This window comes from Eleutherodactylus coqui, chromosome 8 (genome assembly GCF_035609145.1).
Source record: "Eleutherodactylus coqui strain aEleCoq1 chromosome 8, aEleCoq1.hap1, whole genome shotgun sequence".
Lineage (NCBI taxonomy): Eukaryota > Metazoa > Chordata > Amphibia > Anura > Eleutherodactylidae > Eleutherodactylus > Eleutherodactylus coqui.
In genome coordinates this window covers 75,980,053-76,000,190 of record NC_089844.1, presented here as the reverse complement: position 1 = coordinate 76,000,190, position 20,138 = coordinate 75,980,053, and the positions used below count along the sequence as shown (strand labels likewise).

Below are 20,138 nucleotides of genomic sequence, written 5' to 3'. Positions count from 1 at the left end.
GCTGCCCACTCTCTGGCATTGACACGTGGGTGCCCTGCTCGCACTGTCTGCGGCTCAGTACCACCGCTGCAGGTCACCCCGGTGACAGTGTATTTGCCTGTGTGCCGCCGGTGCCCCCACTCCCGCTTTTGTTGTTGTTCATGACCAGGATGGCACTTGGCGCCACTCCGGGTGTTGCCGCTGTGCTTCCCTACCAGGCAGTTGTGGGATTCATCACACACCACAAGCCAATCAGAAGCTGGGGGTGTTACCAATTGTCAATACTGCTGTATTATGTCGCTACCCCTAACGTCTGGTGGCGACCTAATACAACAGTACCCCCAAATTCTTTGCCTATTAATTTATTTTATTTTTTAGAGTCTGATTCAAAGAGTCAAACTGCTTACAGAGATATAGATTCAAAGATAAGATGCTGCCTATAGCCACCACTAGGGGGAGTTTACTTCATATTGTGTCATTATGGAGTTAAATGTACTGTACAAACAGTATGAAGTAAACTCATAAGCTCCCCCTAGTGATGGCTGCAGGCAATATGTTTTCAAAATCTCCATGCAAGAGATTTGGAACTCTGTATCAGAAATAAGGCTTTTGGGTCCCTATTTATTAAAAGGAATGTATCACCTATATATTTTTATCTTACTAAATAAAACCAGACAGTGAAATGATGTTCATTAATTTAACTTAATTGTAACAAGTGTGCTCTAGGCCCCAGTGTCTGCACATCCCACTTGACCATTCACAACCAGTCAGAAAAAAGACAATGCAATCTAACTTAGAAACAGAAATAAAAGCAAAATGGTCACAACTCCCCAAATTTACCGAAACTAAGGTGTGCAGGGATACTTTCCTCTCAGACATATCGAAATTTGATAAATAAACTGAACAGTAACAATTTTTTCTTTTTTTTTTTTCCTGGAAAAATTCCAACTTCATTACTGTGAGCAAATATTTTTCCAGTTCATGTGGATTATAGAGATAAGATTTCTATGATGCAGTCATGAAATTATGTAGCTTAGAAATGGTCATGAGTCAGCTAAAACTTTTTCTGTTTATACACTTATAACCGTTTATCTTCTGCAGGGATGTAGCTATAGGGGTGTGCAGGATGGAGAAACCTCTCCCCCATATGTATAGTGTTGCCCCAGTAGACAAAACTGTTTGTAAAATATTCTACCAGTCTAGGACACTTTTTAATTTTTTTTTTCAGTTTTCGTTGACCTATACACAGTTTAATATCTCAAATATCTCTCATATTTGAAATGAAAGCATGGAACAAACAAGTTAATGTGAATTAAAATAATGGATTAACTTTCTTTCACCAAATTAAATCTGGATTTTTGACTCTTCAAAGTAGCCTCCTCTATCTGATATAACAGCTTTACACAATCGGGGCATTCTTTCTACAATTGCATTCAGATATTGTTCAGAAATTTCTTCCCAACACTGTTGCAGAAGTTCCCACAAATGTGCTGCACTTGTAGGTTGCTTTGTTTTCACCATTCTGTCCATTTCATCCCAAACATGCTCAGTGGGGTTTAAGTCTGAACACTGTGCGGGCCATTCCATTCTTTGAAGCCTAGAAGTAGGTTTGGGATCATTGTCTTGCTGTAATATGAAACTCAGACCAACTAGGTGTATACCAGAGGGTATTGCATGCCATATCAAAATGCTGTGGTAGGCTTTTTGTCCAGTGTGAAAGTCACTCTGTGCAAGTGGTCAACTCTGGATTCAGCAAATGGGTTCCAGATCATCACATTTCCTCCTCCATGTTTGACAGTTGGTGTCACACACTCGGGAACCATCCTTTCATCTACTCTTTGCATACAAAAACCCTGCGCCATGTATCAAAGATGTCAAATTTTGATTAATCAGTCCATAAGACCTTCTTTCACTCTTCAGTAGTCAACTGGAGGTGCTGCTTGGCCAAGGTTAGTCTTTTTTTATTTTGCAATCTTAGAAGCGGCTTTCTTACTGATACTCTACCTGTCAAACCTGTAGATAGAAGTCTTCTATTCACTGATGAAATGGAAATGTGTTTATTCTCTGCTGCATTAAAGGGGTTGTCCCGCGCCGAAACGGGTTTTTTTTTTTTTCAACCCCCCCCCCGTTCGGCGCGAGACAACCCCGATGCAGGGACGTACAGACAGCTTACCGGAGCGCTTACCTTGATCCCCGCGCTCCGGTGACTTCTATACTTACCTGTGAAGATGGCCGCCGGGAACCTCTTGCTCCGTGGACCGCAGCTCTTCTGTGCGGTCCACTGCCGATTCCAGCCTCCTGATTGGCTGGAATCGGCACGTGACGGGGCGGAGCTACACGGAGCCGCTCTCTGGCACGAGCGGCTCCATAGAAGACAGCAAGAAGACCCGGACTGCGCAAGCGCGGCTAATTTGGCCATCGGAGGCCAAAAATTAGTCGGCACCATGGAGACGAGGACGCTAGCAACGGAGCAGGTAAGTATAAAACTTTTTATAACTTCTGTATGGCTCATAATTAATGCACAATGTATATTACAAAGTGCATTATTATGGCCATACAGAAGTGTATACCCCCACTTGCTGCCTCGGGACAACCCCTTTAAGCTGTGCTTGACGATTTTGTGCTGTGAGGCACCGATCAAGCAAACTGTTCACCGTCAAAAATTTGTCATCTGATTTTGTATTGGCTTTTGGTCTGCCAGACCTTTTCCCATCAGTTTCCTCCAGTTTTCAGTGCCTTTTAATTGTATAGGAAACTGTACTGACTTGCACCCTGGCTTTTTTGGCAATTACTTTGTAACCCATTCCTATCCTTCTAAGGGTTATAATTGTCTGTCTTCTTTTGTTAGTTGCCCTTTTCTTGCCATTTTGATAGCAATGTGATGTGTCAGGAAGAGCAAAACTGTCCCCATCCTGCCCTAGAGGGTGTTGTAATGCAGTCTGTTCCAACACTGGTTATATAGAATCAGAGGGTTTGAAGGTAATCTTCAAAAGTTGAGACCCCTGTAGGAATAGTTTGCATCCAATTTCAAAGTATAATTTGCTTTCAGTGCTGTACAACAGCTGTTCTTGTTGTGTTCTCTGAAAAAAAGCCCTATGGTTAAAATCATAAATTCAGACAATTGTTGCATTTCAGGTTAAAATTTTATGCTAACTTTCTTTTGAACTTTTGAACCATTCACATTATTTGCTGGACTTAATTGTTGTGTTCTTAAACTTTTGACCAGTAGTTTATGTTTATATTATAGCTTATTGCCAGCAGCTAAGGCAATTGCTCACTTAAAGGGGTGGTCTCGCGAAACCAAGTGGGGTTATACACTTCCGTATGGCCATATTAATGCACTTTGTAATGTACATTGTGCATTAAATATGAGCCATACAGAAGTTATTCCACTTACCTGCTCCGTTGCTAGCGTCCTCGTCTCCATGGTTCCGTCTAAATTCGCTGGCAGCTTGCTTTTTTAGACGCGCTTGCGCAGTCCGGTCTTCTCCATTCAGCACGAGCCGCTTCAGTGTGCTCCCCGCTACAGCTCTTCTGCGCATGCGCAGACGAGCTGTCACTGCTCGGGAGCGCGCTGGAGCGGCCATTCTGCACCATCCTCTGTTAGAGGAAGGTGCAGAAACTGGAGCTGCCCAGCGGAGAAGCCCAGCCCAGCCCAGCAGCCCCGAGAAGCCTCCCAGGTAAGTGATGGGTCGGGGGGGGCTGCCGCTGCGCCGGGGGGGGGCTGTCGCTGCGCCGGGGGGGGCTGCCGCTGCGCCGGGCTGCGCCGGGGGGGCTGTCGCTGCGCCGGGGGGGGGCTGCCGCTGCGCCGGGCTGCGCCGGGGGGGGCTGTCGCTGTGATGGGGGGGCTGTCGCTAGGCCGGGGGGGCTGCCGCTAGGCCGGGGGAACTAGCGCTGGGCTCCTGAACCTAGCGCTGGGCTCCGGGGCCTTCACCTGGGCTGAGGGTCTAGCGCTGGGGAGCCGGGGGCTAGCGCCGGTTACCTGCTGCCTGGCGGTGGGCGTCTGGTCGGCGGCTGCGGGGCGTCTGGTCGGCGGCTGCGGGGCGTCCGGTTGCCATGGAGACACAGCTGGCGGCGTCTCGGGAGCGCGCACGTCGGGCTGCAGCGAGCGACGGGGAAAGAGCCGGCGGCCATCTTGAGGAAACTTTTATAAGTTGCTGAAACGCTGGAACGGTAAGTACGAACCAGCTAGAAATGTCATTTACAGGGGGGCTTAGTAATGTATGTTTAATGGGGGGGACTGGGCAAAAAAAAAAATTAACTGCTTCCTCGAGACATCTCCTTTAATGTTATTTTAGAGGAGTGAGTTTAACCCCCCCCCCCCCCATTCCCCCACCAAATTATGTCTTTGTCGTGTTTTTGTATCCTGCTGGCTGTGTTTCTGTTTCAGGACAGTGCACAGAAGATGGCGGAGTGTCATTATTACATTTAAGTAAATGTGACGCTTTAAGTAAGGGGCATCATTACATTTTATTGTAATCACTACTTGAGGGGTCTCCTTATTCAACAGGTTATCCTGTTTACCTGGGAAGTCTCTGAAGGGTGTTAGTCATACTTTTCTTTTCTGTGTATAGAGTGCTAGACCATCCACAGTAAGTATATGTTAAGGTCCATTTAAGCTGGACGAGTTGTCGGGCAAACGATGCACAGCAGCTCTTCCCAGTAATGCTCGCTCCTGTGATGTTGCACAGGAGCAAGTATCTCTCACCATGCAGAAGGCTGCTATTTACACCGAATGACACATCCTTCAGTTTTCTGCATGCAGAAACTAAAAAATTCTCGTTCAGTTGCTGCATAAATTTGCACAGGACAATTATTGTTCAAATCCCCAGGGGAGCACGTAGTGTGTTAGACTACCACAGCATACTAATGCACAGCATGGATCCGGTAGTCAGATAAGAGGCTGGGCCATCTTTGTTTGTCCAGGCCCAGTAGGTCTCTTAAAAGTGTATTTCAACTATGAGCATTATTATTTTTTTCTATTAGGTAGACAATTATGTATCTTCGAATGTATTTTATAAGGATTTGAGCTCAATTTTCTGATACCCCACTCCAAATCCCCAAACTTACTCCACATGGCCATAGAGTTGAATGATAATATAGAGTGACCAATATAAGCCTCATGATAGGGAATATATTTGGAAATTGGCTTCAAAGTAGTTATATAATGATACCAAGCTAATAGTACTTGTTACATAATTATTTATAGCCTAGACTCTTGAAAGAACTAAGGCTTATGTAAGCAGAAATACAATGTATGCTTAGGTCAGATTTGACTTTTGTTCTACATGTGCAATACTTAATATTGATATAATAACATAATAATGACTCGTAATGATATTTATTTTCCACACTCTGATAATGTTGCGATGTTAAGGCTAATAATTAATGACTTAGTACCAATATCATAATAGCCCCTACTCATTAACTGCAATAATCTGTAAAAGTCCAGAAAAGGGGTTTGATCCTCAGAGAGAGCATCCTCTATATCTACAGGATAGGGGATAAGTATCTGATTGGTAGGGGTAGGACTGCTAAGACCCCCACTGATGACAAGAATAGGGGTCCCAAGTGTCCCCAAAGGAATGCAGTAGACAGGCACGCAAACTATTGCTTCACTCATTTCAATGGGCGTGCAAGAGATAGTTGAGCATTTGTTCTCTATGTCCAATTGTCCCATAGAAATGTATGGAGTGGTAGTGTGCCCATGTGATTGCTGCTCTAGTCATTTGGGGACACTTGGGATGCCTGCTTTCATGAGACATTGGGATCCCAGTGGTTGGACCCCCCCCAGTCTGATACTTCTATTGTGGACCCTATTCTTTTTAACTCCTGAAGAACATGGCCTATTTTGGCGTTGAGGATGCAACGATTTTTGAGGATTTTCATCCCCATTTTTTAAAAGCCATAACTTCTTTATTTTTCTGTCCACATTGCCGCATAAGCCCCTTTTTTTGCGTGGTGAACTGTAGTTTTTATTGGTGCCATTTGTGAGTGCATATACTATCTTGTAAAACTTTTTGACATTTTTTTTTTATGATTGCAGGGAGAGAAATCACATCAATTCTGCCTTTGTGGTTTTCTTTCATTTTTGTTTTTTTACAGTGTTAATCATGCAGCATAAATGACACAATATGTTTTTTATGCGGGTCATTATGATTGCAACGATAGTACGATACCAAAATTGCTTTTTGTTTTTTTATGTTTTTCCACTTTTCCGCAATAAAAAACACTTTTAATTTTTTTGGGCAATTTAAAGTCCTATAACTTTTTTATTTTTCCATGGACGGAGCTCTGTGAGGGCTTGCTTTTTGCGTGATAAGCTGTAGTTTTTATGTATACCATTTTGGGGTACATACGGCTTTTTTGATCACTTTTATTGCATTTTTTTGGAGGCAAAATGTAAAAAATAAGCATTTTTTTAAAGTTTTTAGTTTTTTTTTTTTTTTAAAGCTTTTTGCCGTGCAGGATAAAAAGTGTTTTCAACTTCTATGAGTCGTTACGGATATGACGATACCAAATATGTGGGATTTTAATTTAAAAGAAAAATTTTTTAGACTAATGGGGTAAAAAGCATTTTTAGATTTTTTTTTTTTTTTTTTTTTTTTACACTTTTTATGTCCCTGTAGGGGACTTGATGCATAACACCTATGATAAAGCATTGGTTATACTGATCATAGACAATGGCAAAGCAGGACGCCTGTATCTGGCATCCTGTTGCCATGGCAATCCGTCGGCCCTCCACGATTACATCGCGAGGGTCCGATGACGTTACAAAGGGTGGGTAATTAACAAATTACCTGAAAGCGTTGCGAAATAACTTGGCGCTATACAAATAACAAGTCTCTCCCACACTTAGGGCTCATTTACACGGACGTATTTGTGCTCAGTATTATGGACAGCATAAACCATAGTGATTTGTTTTGAGGTATTCAGACGCGTGTGGAAAATAAATTGCAGCATTTCCTTTTTAGGTCCTTATTACAGACTAAAATTGCCCATTCAAGTCAATGTGATCGCATAAATACATAGTTACTGCGCATGATACATGCGTATGTACTGCATATTTGTGCATGAAGGCAGGAGAAATCTATGGGACCTTCTTTTATTTGCTCACAAGAAAAACTCTGGATACGTGCACAAAAAAACACAAGAAAGACTAAATATGCAGTAAATACATGCAGTTTCGGTCCATGCAACTCTTGTGTGAATGAGCCCTTATTGAGTTTAAGTTCACTTATTAGATGTTTGCAGTGTACTGTTGCTTGCAGTGTATATCGCTGCTTTGGCATCTGTGCAGTTATTTAGTTTATAGGAAGTGCTTTTTGTCTTATGCTGTTTACATACAAAAACAAAACCGCGTATGTTTAAAAATGAATGGTAAACAATTAAGAAGATTACCGTATATACCGGCGTATAAGACGACTTTTGAACCCCCGAAAAATCTGCTCTGAAGTCGGGGGTCGTCTTATGCGCCGGTAATACAAAAAAAAAAAAGTGTAAAAAAAAAAAATCATTACTCACCTCCCCCGGCGTTCTGTCGCGCTCCGGCAGGATGTCGCTCGCTCCTCGTCCCCGGCGCAGCATTGCTTTCTGAATGCGGGGCTTGAAATCCCCGCTTCCAGAAAGCTAATACACACGCCGGCAGCCATGACAGCATTGAATGGCTGTGATTGGCTGAAGGCGCACGTGTGTTAGCAATCACACCCATTCAATGATGTCATTGAATAGTGTGATTGGCTGAAGCCACGTGTGTTTTAGCCAATCACAGCCATTCAATGCTGTCATTGAATGGCTGTAACTGGCTGACGGCGTGTGCATTAGCTTTCTGGAAGCGGGGATTTCAAGCCCCGCATTCAGAAAGCAACGCTGCGCCGGGGACGAGGAGCGAGCGACATCCTGCCGGAGCGCGACAGAACACCGGGGGAGGTGAGTAATGATTTTTTTTTTTCTCCACTGTGTACCGGCGTATAAGGTGAAAGTTGGGGGGTCGTCTTATACGCCCCGTCGCCTTATACTCCGGTATATACGGTATGTTATTGGCTCATATGGTTTAGATAGGATTATATGTGGCAAAATAAGACATTACAATAAGATGACATTATTGTTACATTTTTTGTTTTGCCTTCTTAAAAAAAAAAAAAAAAAAAATTCCCCCTGCAGTGAAACAATTAAAATAGTTTTCCTAAAATCTCATATGCTTGGGTCTGTACTGGAAGATAGTTTCCCTATATGTTTTGTTAAGTCTGAAGTGGATAACCCCCCTTGTGCATCATTTTATTTTTGGTTACTTATGGCACATAGATCCAACCTTCTGTGCTGATCAATTTCTTAAGGCCTAATTTCAATGACTGATTCTACCGCGTTTCACGTGGCGGAAATCGGTGGCATTATCCTGCAGCTATTAGGCTCTATTGAACCTAATAGCTCAATATTCACGCTGCTGAATTCTACCGCGGAATTCTGCAGCATGAAGGAAATCGCGGCATGCTCTAACTGCCACGGGAAAATGAGCGTCCGTCTCCCATTGTAGTCAATGAAAAGCTGTCTGTTACACGATACTTCTGCTGTGAGCACAGTGGAAGTGTCGTGTGATTACGTGTCACCGCCGGCTGCATCATTCCCCACTGCTGGCACGTCATGCGCTATACTGCGCACGCGCGCTAGCTGACAAGGCAGGACACGTATGGCGGATCCGTAAAGGTGAGTATGGGATCTTTGGGGAGCGCCGTGTCGAACTCCGCTGCGATATTCCACTGGTGGAGTCTGACACAGTCGTTGACATGAGGCCTTATATAGTTGTAGAGAACTCATAGCTACATTTCTCTGACACATAGCTCCAAATCCCCTGCATTGACATAAAATTAAATGGGTTTTCCAAGCAAATACTATTGATGACCTATCTTCAAAATAAGTCCTCAATATATAATGGTCTGAGGTCCACCACTCAGGACAGCTGCTGATCGTAGGCTTGCTGTCAGTGCCACAATACACAGCGGTACAGAGTGGAAGCACTTAGTGACAACCCTAGTGTAATGGCTGTGGTTGGTAATAGCAGGCACAGCTCTCACTGATTTTAATCATTTAAAAAAAACAAAAACTTTATTCAACTTATTTTTACTTTTTTTCAGGTTCCATGGGGAACTAGAACTAGCAATCATCTGATCATTTATATTGTTGTATGTTCTATTTCTGTGCGGGTTTCACAGTGGTAACAGGCCGGCTCCTCTCTGCACATGCGTTGGCTGGCCGGCAGCCAGCGGATGGCAGAGAGTGAAGACGCCGGGAGCGGGTGAGCCGCAGGCCTCTGCAGGGGCACGGGGCCGCATCCCGCTGCAAGAATTCTCGCAGCGGGATCCGAGCTGGCTGTCTGCAGGCGGCCATAATGCTTGAAGATTTCTGAAACATTGACTTTACACAACCTTACTTGAGCGGACTACCCAAAATTGCTTTGAAAAACAGTTTTTAATAGAGGGCTGTTCCTCTAAAAGAAGGTGGCAATTCTAGATAAGATATGCAATGGAGCTGAAAACTTGACACAAGAACTCTGACCCGGAGAATGGGGTGATCTCAAAAAGGGGAGAGATTTCACTGTAGTCATGAAATGTAAAATCTGCCGTCTTAGTACTACTGACGGGGTCTTCTACCTTCACCCAAAACAAAAAGTTCAACATAAGTCTTAGGATATGGGCTGCATTTTGCACAATGAACTTTGCTGTGATTCGCTTGAAGGATCCGCACTGCATGAGTTACTGACTTGTCATGGGTGAAAAGCATGGTGAAAATCTATAGTAGAGATGGACATGCTAAGGGTTTAAAATAAGTAGAAAGGTGAAAAAAACAAAAATAGGGGTGCTGCTACCTGAACGGGTGAGTGATTTGGAAAAATTATAGGTAGAGGGACGTGCGTAAGATGTGATTTTTCTCTCTTGTTAAGATGGTGGGTCATGGAAAAGACCTAGTTGTTCGGGTGCACCCAACCAAATGATAGCGGCACTGGCAGGTGAGACTATTTTGATGGATTAGTGAAGAAAAAAAAGTCATGTGTGTAGGCGCAGCTGACCGAAATATAAAGTTCAGCACAATACAGGAAGTAAGCTCAGCTTCATTTTATTTTAAACGAGCATTAAAAGACGCTAACGGGCAATGCCCCTTCCTCAGTTATAGCTGGCGATACACCTTGTGTTGGCTGTTTGACTCTCTGCCTAGTACACTATGCAGATTCCAAGCACTGTAAGAGAAGGGAGGCAATCAAGAAGGCACAGATAGAGGAGGTGCATGGCACCTTTAACTGTTTATGTGAGGGTCTACTTAAAGGGCTAAATTGTTGCTATGGAGCCAGACCTTAAATTGCGCTAAACTGTAACATGCACCAGAAAATTTCGCCAAAATGTTGTACTATGATATTGAGCATGCTCTGTTTGGACTTGCAAGAGGAGAGCGCAGGGATTTAGTTAATGGGCCTGTTAACTGTGTGGAGCCTGAAAACTTGCAGAGTCAGCAAAGCAATGGTCTACAGGAGAGACTAGTACTGCAGAGAGAGAACAGGTTTAACACTGACGGGTACTTCATTTTTAAAAGGCTGCTGGGGAATCAAAGCAGCAAACTGTTCAGAGGACCGAGAAAGTGAATGACTGCACTACAGGACAAACTGATTGGAACCAAAAGAGAACGTCTAAAGAGTTCATTAACATCTGGTAAGTGAGGACAGCCGACAAGTGTGCGCACTTGAAGGGACAGTAGTAGCTGGCCTGCTAGCAGAGGTCTTAACAATACCACAGACACTAAGCTTATTGGAAGTAACAAGCGGTCAAACCTGAATTTTTTTTTTTTTTTCCTGATCGCGGGGGGAAATCGCAGCATGTCCTTATCTAGTGCAAGCCTCGCACGGACGGCTTCCATTGCAGTCAATAGAAGCCATACGTCCCGCGGATCCGCGTCATCGCCATTGCATCATTCTCTGCACATCGCGTCGTTCTTGGCACATCTGCAGCACAGAGAAGAAGACAACTGATAGGTACGCAGGGGATCATTGGCAGGGCATAGGGTCTGATTCGGCTGAAAGAGCTCACAGTTGGCATCTGACCCGGCCGTATGCATTCGGCCTAAATTAACCCCTTCATGACACAGCCCTTTTTTTTTTCCATTTTCGTTTTTTCCTCCCCCATTTAAAAAAACATCATAACTCTTATTTATCGATCGACGTCACTGTATGAAGGCTTGTTTTTTGCGGGACAAGTTGTATTTTTCAATGATGCTATTTACAGTACCATATAATGTACTGAAAAACTTTAAAAAAATTTTAAGTGGAGTAAAATGGAAAAAAAAACGACATTCCGCCATCTTTCAGTGCATCTTGTTTTTACGGCGCACAAACTAAGACAAAAGCGACATTACTTTATTCTACGGGTCAGTACGATTGCTATGATACCAATCTTGTATATTTTTTTTTTTTTACTATACTACTTTTTTTTTTTTTTCACAGACATTTAATTTATTTCAATTTTTTTCTGCCATCATCTTGTGCGCGCAATAATTTTTTTTATTTTTCCGTCGATGTAGTTGAGCTAGGGCTCATTTTTAGCGGGATGTCCTGTAGTTTCCGGTAGTACCAATTTGGAATATATACAACTTTTGAATCGGTTTTTATTGCGTTTTTTCTGGGAGACAGGGTGACTGAAAGTGCATTTCTGGCGTTCTTTTTTTTTTTTTTTTTCGGACGACGTTCACCGTGCAGGAAAAATAATGCACTACTTTGATAGATCGGACTTTTACGGACACAGCGATACAAAACATGTTTTTTAATTTTTTTAAATTTTTTTATAATCGATATGGCAAAAGGGAGGTGATTCAAACTTTTTTTTTTGCAATTAATAAAACTTTATTGATTTTTTTTTTTTTTTAACTTTAAAGTCTCACTGGGGGACTACAACATGCGATGCTTTGATCGCTTCTGCAGTATGACATAATGCTATAGCATTACGTCATACTGCCATTTGACAGGCAGTCTATCAAGCCACCCCACGGGGATGGCTTGATAGGCAGTCTGCTGAGGCAGCCCTGGGGCCTTTAAAAAGGCCCCCAGCTGCCATCACACCTGCACGGCTCCCCCGGTCTCACCGCGGGGAGGCCGTGCAGGACCTCTGAACAATGTTCGGGGGATTTAGATGCCGCTGTCAGGATTGACAGCGGCATTTAAAGGTTTAAAAGCCGCGATCGGCCGAACGGCTATTGCCCGCGGGTGTCAGCTGTAATGAACAGGTGACGCCCGAGCTGTATGCAGAGAGGTCGCCCCGTCCTGGAGCGGGAAGGGGTTAATAGTGTTAAATTTATCGTAAGGAAATATATGCTGTTTTCATCCCCAGTTATCTTGATCCTTGATGTTAATTCATATTAGGGCTGAAGTGTTGGTATTTGAAATGGTTAGTTAACAGTATCTAGTGATAGGTGATTCTACGATAAAAGTTAAATTTTCTTGATTGTTAATTAATATTAACCATTTTAATTTCTTCGTAAATAAATTTGTAACTCCTTCTGCTTCATCATATCCTGAATCTGTGATGCAACACCACCTACCCACAACATCTATACAAAACCTGAATTGTGGCATGCTCTGTTGGATCCTTCCATTTGTTCCTAGGGTAGACTATCTCTGTAATATTTTGCCATATGGCAGCACATAGAGTGCCTACAACCCTGTACTAGGATCCATAGAGATTCTGTGTCAAAGGCTTGCAGATATTGTAGCATCACGTTATCACATTTTTCTGTATAACTTATCAACTGCTGAATGGAAAAAATTCTCCCAAACAAGAAGAATGCCCATATGGGAACACAATTTTTCTGCTAATTATGCAGAACACAGAAGGAAAAAAAATGGTTATGTATCGTATGAAGTGTACATATAATGAATAATAGTTTTGTTTTTTTTTTGCAGCAATTATAGTGTACAGGTTACCATGGACCTGGAAATGTAGCAAGCTGTTCATGAAGTGCATACACGCTGGCCTACACCTTACAGCAACTATTCTGGTGGTGGTGGCTTTGGTGGCTGTATTCGATTTCCACAATGCCCAAAACATCCCTAACATGTACAGTCTGCACAGCTGGGTTGGGCTGACTGTGGTCATACTGTTTGTTTTGCAGGTGAGACAGATTAATGTTCCTAATATAAAGTGAAAAATTCTATATCTAGTCATGTTCCTCCACTCTTCAACATTTTGGACATAAGATGAGCAAATTTTGCGCAAGACGCCTTCGTCTTTTGGTAGTTTTTACACAAACAGAATATGGACGCATTGGTGCACCTGTATTTCAGCCCCCAGTCATGGCCCAACCATAGGTCTAACCTGAACTGACAGCTTCAAAGATCCCCATAATGATGTTACTAATTAACCGAATTGGTGCAATAGGTTTACAATTATATAAGCAGAGGACTACTAAGGCCACTTAGAACTGCTAAAGCTAGTTCCACACTGTTTTGCAGCGTTTGCTTGTCATATGCACTGGGAAAGCACCCTACAAATCTATCCATTCACCTGACAGAGGCCAAAAAAGTGTTCTTTTAGACCACATCAGACTGGAATACATAAGTATATCTATTTTTGCTGTATAAAATAGTGCAGCAGACTGCACTTCATACACAGGCAGTAAAAAAAAGTATATTGTGTGATATATATTTTTTTGTTATTTTTTAATAATATATATGTACATATATTTTTTAAATAATGGAGTCCTATAGGCTATGGATGCCACAGAAAGGTTATACAATGATACCAATCAGAGGCAGACACCAGGGAACCCTACCTCTGAGGCACACTGCAAAACACAATGTGAAAAGACCCTTATCCAATACTATATGTTACTATGTAGTACAAATGACATTTTAGAATTAGGGTTTCAGATTATTCTCATAACGTTTCAACCCTTAAAGAATATCTATACTTTTTCAGAAACTTTTGGCATGTGAGAAATGTCAAAAGTTTTGATCAGTAAGGGTTGCATTGCTAAAACCCCGATGATCACGAGAACGAGAGGGCTGCAGCATTCACTCAAGTGCTGCGCCCCTTTGGCTGTGTTTTTGTTGCTTTTCGGCTCCTCCTCACAGCTGAAGATGGCCCGCATAGAGGTCTTTAGTGCTTAGACCTCTATGCAGGCTGTCTTCAGGTGTCGGGAGATGTTACTGGCTCCTCCAAAACCAAGAACTATCCTTGGTGAAAAATATAAGAAGGTGGAGGAACCCAAGAGAAGAAAAAAAAGTAGATGTGAGGATTATGTCCTTTGTGAAGATGTATGAACTGAAGTTTTCTGTTTGGGGGAGAAAAAAGGGGGAGGGTATGTCCTTGCTTTTTCCTTTCCCTTCCCAAAGTACCTTCACACCTTACTGGGTGGACATATGGATAATTAACCAGAAAGCTGAAAAGATCTGGTATAAAGCGTTTTTATATATGATATATAATCTCCGTTATTTATTATCCAAGAAATATCCCTGTCTCTTCTCATATTGGACACAGCTATCTGGAAATATTTTTTTCATTTGAAACCATGTCTCAAAATTCTTATTACATTTCTCATTTTATTTTCCAGCTTGTTGGCAGTATTTTTGTCTATCTTCTTCCAATCACCCCCGTTTCCATACGAGCAGCTTTTATGCCCATCCACGTCTACTCTGGTCTTCTTCTGTTTGGAGGTGTGATTGCAACAGCACTTATGGGAATCACAGAGAAACTCATATTTTCATTGTAAGTACCATCCAAGCAAAACGTTTTGTTTATTCTAATCAGTCACTATGTCCTTTTTCTGTCTAAACTGGCCGTACGCTTCAGATAGCAGTTGGCCAACAACTATTACGCCCAAACCTCATACATACGGTCGCTTAGCTTGGCCAACTGTACATGTGTTCTCAATGGTGAGAAGGGTCTAAAATGCCACCATACAACTCTGGCAATGGCTTATCTCCTTTGAGAACAAAGGAATGTCTGAATTAAATATGCCTGACCCTTCATTTTTCTGCAATCTGCTGTAGGGGAAGAGTTGGGATACCCCCATACACATTAAATGGTTGGCCCAATTCTGCTGAAATTGGGAAATCTAATGTGTATGACAATCTTTACTTTGGTAAACTGTATTGGACAGACCCACTTCAGAGATGAAGGAAGTAACACATACTATATATTTTGCTGATTTTCTATGTAAACGTATAGCCCAATTTAGACATTAGAGTTTGACTTATTCTTTCACCTCACAAGTTAAATATTTTATTTTTTGTTTTTGAAGTTAAATTTTGGTTTACATTTGTCCAGATGCATAGTGTATACTATTTACACATGGTGTTGATAAAATGTAAAGGGCTTGTCCAGGAAGGTGAAATGCGTACCTAGTCCAGCATTGTTGGAACCACTTCTGGCCAGTTTCTGTCACCATCTCACGTGGCATGGCGCTTCCATTGCTCATGATGTCTTCGCAGGAGGTTGGCTATTCGGCTTATTTTAATAAGTCAGCTCCTTTTCACCTAATATTGGGACAAAGAAGGGGAGTGGCTTAGTTATAGAAATGAGCTGAACAACCAGTCTACTGCAATGAGGTCACTGGCAACAGAAAGGCTATACTACGTGACCCGATGTCGAAACTTAGCTGTAAATGTAGGTTCTGACATCACTGGACTGTATAGTTATCTTCTCTGGACAACACCTTTAACTTTGAAGATGCATGATTGGCTAGTCTACAGCAGTAGATTACCAAGTCCCAATAATGTATGCAGTCTAGTCAAAAAGAAGGTAGATTGGTAGCCAATATACACAGGAAGGGCCCATTAAAATCAGAGGTGAGGGGGAACACAAAAACATATTTCACTGGAAAAGAGCCAAAAATGCAATACCTGATAAGGTGCAGAGCAGGCACGATTGTCGCTAGGCAGGCACAATGGCCGTAGAACCTAACAGTATGCAGCAAGCCAGACTATGAACCAGAGGAGCTAAATTGTCTACTGCAGACCTATATATGCAGCCATTCACTCAACCCAGCCCAGATTGGGGAGGAGCGACTGCATGCAACTGAATCTGCAAAGTGAACAACACCACAGAAGTCAGCCAATAGATAGGTGCATCCCACAATACAGGATTACAACTCACACTGACATGGCAATAGGTTGCCCTGTATCTCAACAGTGGGCCACACTGGCTGACATCTTGGGCTCCCCCAGAAGTCTATAGCAAACTGCAAAAAGGAAATATTAATACACACTAATAAAATGCGCGTGTAAGTTTAGCATGCTGGCCAAAATGCATAAGCTGACGGGCCAATGGCAAGGCCACACCAAGTCTGTCAGAACCTACACTATCTCACTGTAAACTAAATTAAAATCACAGAGGTAAGGGGGAACTCAAAAACACATTTCACTGGAAAAGAGCCAAAAATGCAATACCTAATGAGGTGCAGAGCAGGCACAATCATGGCTAATGTGAGGGATTAGCGTTTAGGATCGGTAGCAACCTGGGCATGAGAAGTCAGAGACAGTGACACTTGCGATAAAGTCTTTAGTCCAGGCTTGGCCTGGGTTTATTTCCAAGTAAACAAAAGCAAAAGACAGGCCTTAACATCAGGCAAACATAAAGGAAATCCTGCTCGTCTGAGCACTTACTAAACATGTAGCGTTCCTGTCTACACACTGGTAATCAAAATGGCTCCTGCACACAGCCAGCCCGGACTCTCAGACCTGCAGAGGTCTCAGCTCTCCCTCTGGCCCTGTAGGCCCAGGCTTTATATGGCCTGGTACCAGCCCCACCTGGTACGTGGGAGTGACCATCCCACCCTTCACTTTGGTCACTCCAGGAAAAGCCGGCCCGGATTATGTGGCTTGGAGCCACTTACACACTACAACGTGTTAGTGGCTTAATGCCACTAACACTATACTGCCGGCTTCCTCCACCGAGCCCAGGCTGCTCGGTGGCACGTATCCGCCCAAGCGCTCCCCAACGCCTCATAGGAGAGCATCCTAGGTGACACATACCTGCCCTCCAGCACCTTGCCGGTCACCGTCTCACACTAAGCAGGCACAATCACCATAAGACCGGCACAATGGCCATAGGGTAGCCAATATACCTAGTAAGGCCCCATTAAGACACAACGATCATCGCTCAAAATTCGCTCAAAAGCCATCTTTTGAGCGATAATCGCTGTGTCTAAACTCCTGCCCATTATGCACTTTTCGTGCACTATGCAATCATCTCTGACTTCAAGCCAACCTGAAGTCAGCAATGAGCCTTATAAGCCCCACACGCTGAGTTCTCAGAGGGATAGCACTGAAAGTATTCTCTCAGCTGCTATCCCACTCTGAGAACAAAGCAGCTGCTTGCAGATAACAGACCTCCAGCTGTCATCCTGCATACAGCAGGACCCTTCATTTACACGCTAATGAACTCTTAAGTAGCTAATTAGCTACTTAAGAGTTTATGCAAAGTGATCGCTTAAAACTGTCACTTAAACTGCCATTTGAGCGAATTTTGAGCAAACATCTTTTAGTGTAATTGGGCCTTAAAGGGGTTGTCCCGCAAAAGCAAGTGGGTCTATACACTTCTGTATGGCCATAATAATGCACTTTGTAATGTACATTGTGCATTAATTATGAGCCATACAGAAGTTATTCACTTACCTGTTCCGTTGCTGGCGTCCCCGTCTCCATGGTGCCGTCTAATTTCCAGCGTCTAATCGCCCGATTAGACGCGCTTGCGCAGTCCGGTCTTCTTCTTTTCTGAATAGGCCGCTCGTGCCGGAGAGCGGCTCCTCGTAGCTCCGCCCCGTCACGTGCCGATTCCAGCCAATCAGGAGGCTGGAATCGGCAATGGACCGCACAGAAGACCTGCGGTCCACCGAGGGTGAAGATCCCGGCGGCCATCTTCACAAGGTAAGTAAGAAGTCACCGGAGCGCGGGGATTCAGGTAAGCACTATCCGTTTTTTTTTTTTAACCCCTGCATTGGGTTTGTCTCGCGCCGAATGGGGGGGCTATTGAAAAAAAAAAACCCGTTTCGGCGCAGGACAACCCCTTTAACTTTGGTTCTAAATAACTGACTCCTAAAGCTTGATCATTATCTGTACATTATTTAAGTAATCAAATCATCTGCTCTCTGTTTTAAGGAAAACTCCACCCTACAGTAGTTTGCCCCCACATGGAGTTTTTGTGAATACTTTGGGACTTCTGATTGCTGTGTTTGGTGGATTAATTGTATGGATCGCCACACGACCAGGCTGGAAGAGGCCACCTGAGCATGTTGAGAAAAGCCTTCATCCATTTGGAAGTACTGCTGATGATAACACAGCTGACTACGACAAAGAAAAGTCTGATGTGGAATTAAACAATGAAGCCAGAAAAAGGAACCTGAAATTAGACGATGCTGGGCAAAGGTCTACCATGTGACAATGTCCAAGGGCAATGTGTAACACTATTGTTGGAGGAGCTTCAATTGGATTCCATCAGAATTACTTAAAAAGGGGAAATCACTGAAAATGTGTTATGACCTATCACTGAAAATGTGTTATGACCTACCACGGAGATGTATCAGTGTCACGTCATAGAGCCTGTAAGCTCATACTTAAAAATGTACCATGGTATAAGGTTTTTTCCATTTCTTTTTTTAACACATGCAGTCTTATAGGGAAACAGCGGCACATGTCACAGCCTTCCATCAGCAGTATACATTAGGGAATATCTCTGACATGCACCTCCGAGAAATGGTCATTCCAGGTTCATGGAGTAGGTTGATGTTATCATCTGACACTTTTTTTTTTGGTCATGTCCGTTTTGGATTAATTTCCCCATAAGTGTATTTTTTGCATAAAATGTATATTTAATGAATTCATAAATGGTGACACATACAGTGAGTGCTTCTTGCTTAAGTATAGAATAGCGATTAAACCACAGAATGTGCCAAAACTGATTTGTAATGCACTCAGAGTTACTATACATTGGGGAAACTGGTTTGCAGAGTTTTCACTTAACACAAATGTACATTAAGGGGGTTATCCATTCCCCAAAACCTTTTTGAAACCTGTGTGTTGTAAAGACATTAAAAGTCGCACTCACCTCATCTAATTCTCTGTTACACTCTACTTCCTACTGGAGCAGTGATGACCTCAAGTTGTGTTTGGCTGAAGCAGTCACATGTCTAGCCGCAGCTAGAAGTGAAAACCAGCAGTGATTGGGCACTGTTAAAATGATGACAGAGGATCGATCCAATGAAGTATGACTTTATGTTTTTCTAAAACTGCAAAGCTTTCGAAAAAAAAAAATCTGGGGGGGGGGGGGGTAAGAACTGGATGACCTCTTTTAAATGTGTACTATGAGATTAGGAAAATAGATGTTGTTTTTTTATTTTTTCTAGAAACCATGTCACCTTATTCCATGGGTTCTATCTGGTGTTGCAATAAGCTCCAATCAAACAAACATATCTGAGCTGTAATATCAGGTACAGTCAGAGGCGTAACTTGAAGCTCCCGGGCCCCGATGCAAAACCTGTTTCAGGGCCCCCAACTATAATGCTTTACTCATAGTACTGGGCTCCCTATATGGAGAAGAGAGGCCTTAGGGGCCCCCTAAGGCTCCTGGGCCTGGGTGCAATCGCATCCCCTGCACCCTCTATAGTTACGCCCCTGGGTACAGTCTATGCATAAGTGTGCAGATGTTGCTGTAAAAAAGTAAAAAATTCTTCTAGACTTATGCAACCCTTTAAATGGTGAATGAATAGTGAATCCAGTGTATCAGTTCACTCATGTAGTAAATTATCTCTGCTACATTTTTCTTAGCAAATAGCTGCTAGCCTACCTGAACACAGAGCTGGAGTTAATGATTTTCCTTTTTTTCTGTTAATAATCACTTTTTTGTGAGCTTTCTACAGCATATCAGTTTTGCATACATTATAATTAAACTATATAGCTATAGAGCTAAAAACCAAGAGGATTGTATTAAGAAAGTTACAGCCATGCCACACGCCATTCTTATTACTTATACATGTGAAACCAGAAAGGTCTTGATGGACATAGTTCAACTTTTCAACACAGGGGCAAATGAAAGTGTCTTTCCTAGAGGTCTTGTGGGTTATCAACCATTTTTGAATGTTTTTTTTTTTTTTAAATAAGCTTAAATAAAGAATATTTGACAAATTGA

The 20,138-nt window shown here is 42.7% G+C and overlaps 1 protein-coding gene across 1 annotated transcript in view; it reads left to right on the top strand.

Annotated features, from left to right (window-relative positions):
• The window catches only part of CYBRD1 (cytochrome b reductase 1), a 27,673-nt gene extending 7,535 nt beyond the window's left edge, over nucleotides 1-20,138 (top strand). Inside the window, exons 2-4 of the mRNA XM_066575868.1 lie at nucleotides 12,917-13,125; nucleotides 14,566-14,720; nucleotides 18,113-20,138. Coding sequence (XP_066431965.1) covers nucleotides 12,917-13,125; nucleotides 14,566-14,720; nucleotides 18,113-18,392 — 644 coding nt within the window. The 3' untranslated portion in view covers nucleotides 18,393-20,138. The remainder of the gene's footprint in view (nucleotides 1-12,916; nucleotides 13,126-14,565; nucleotides 14,721-18,112) is intronic.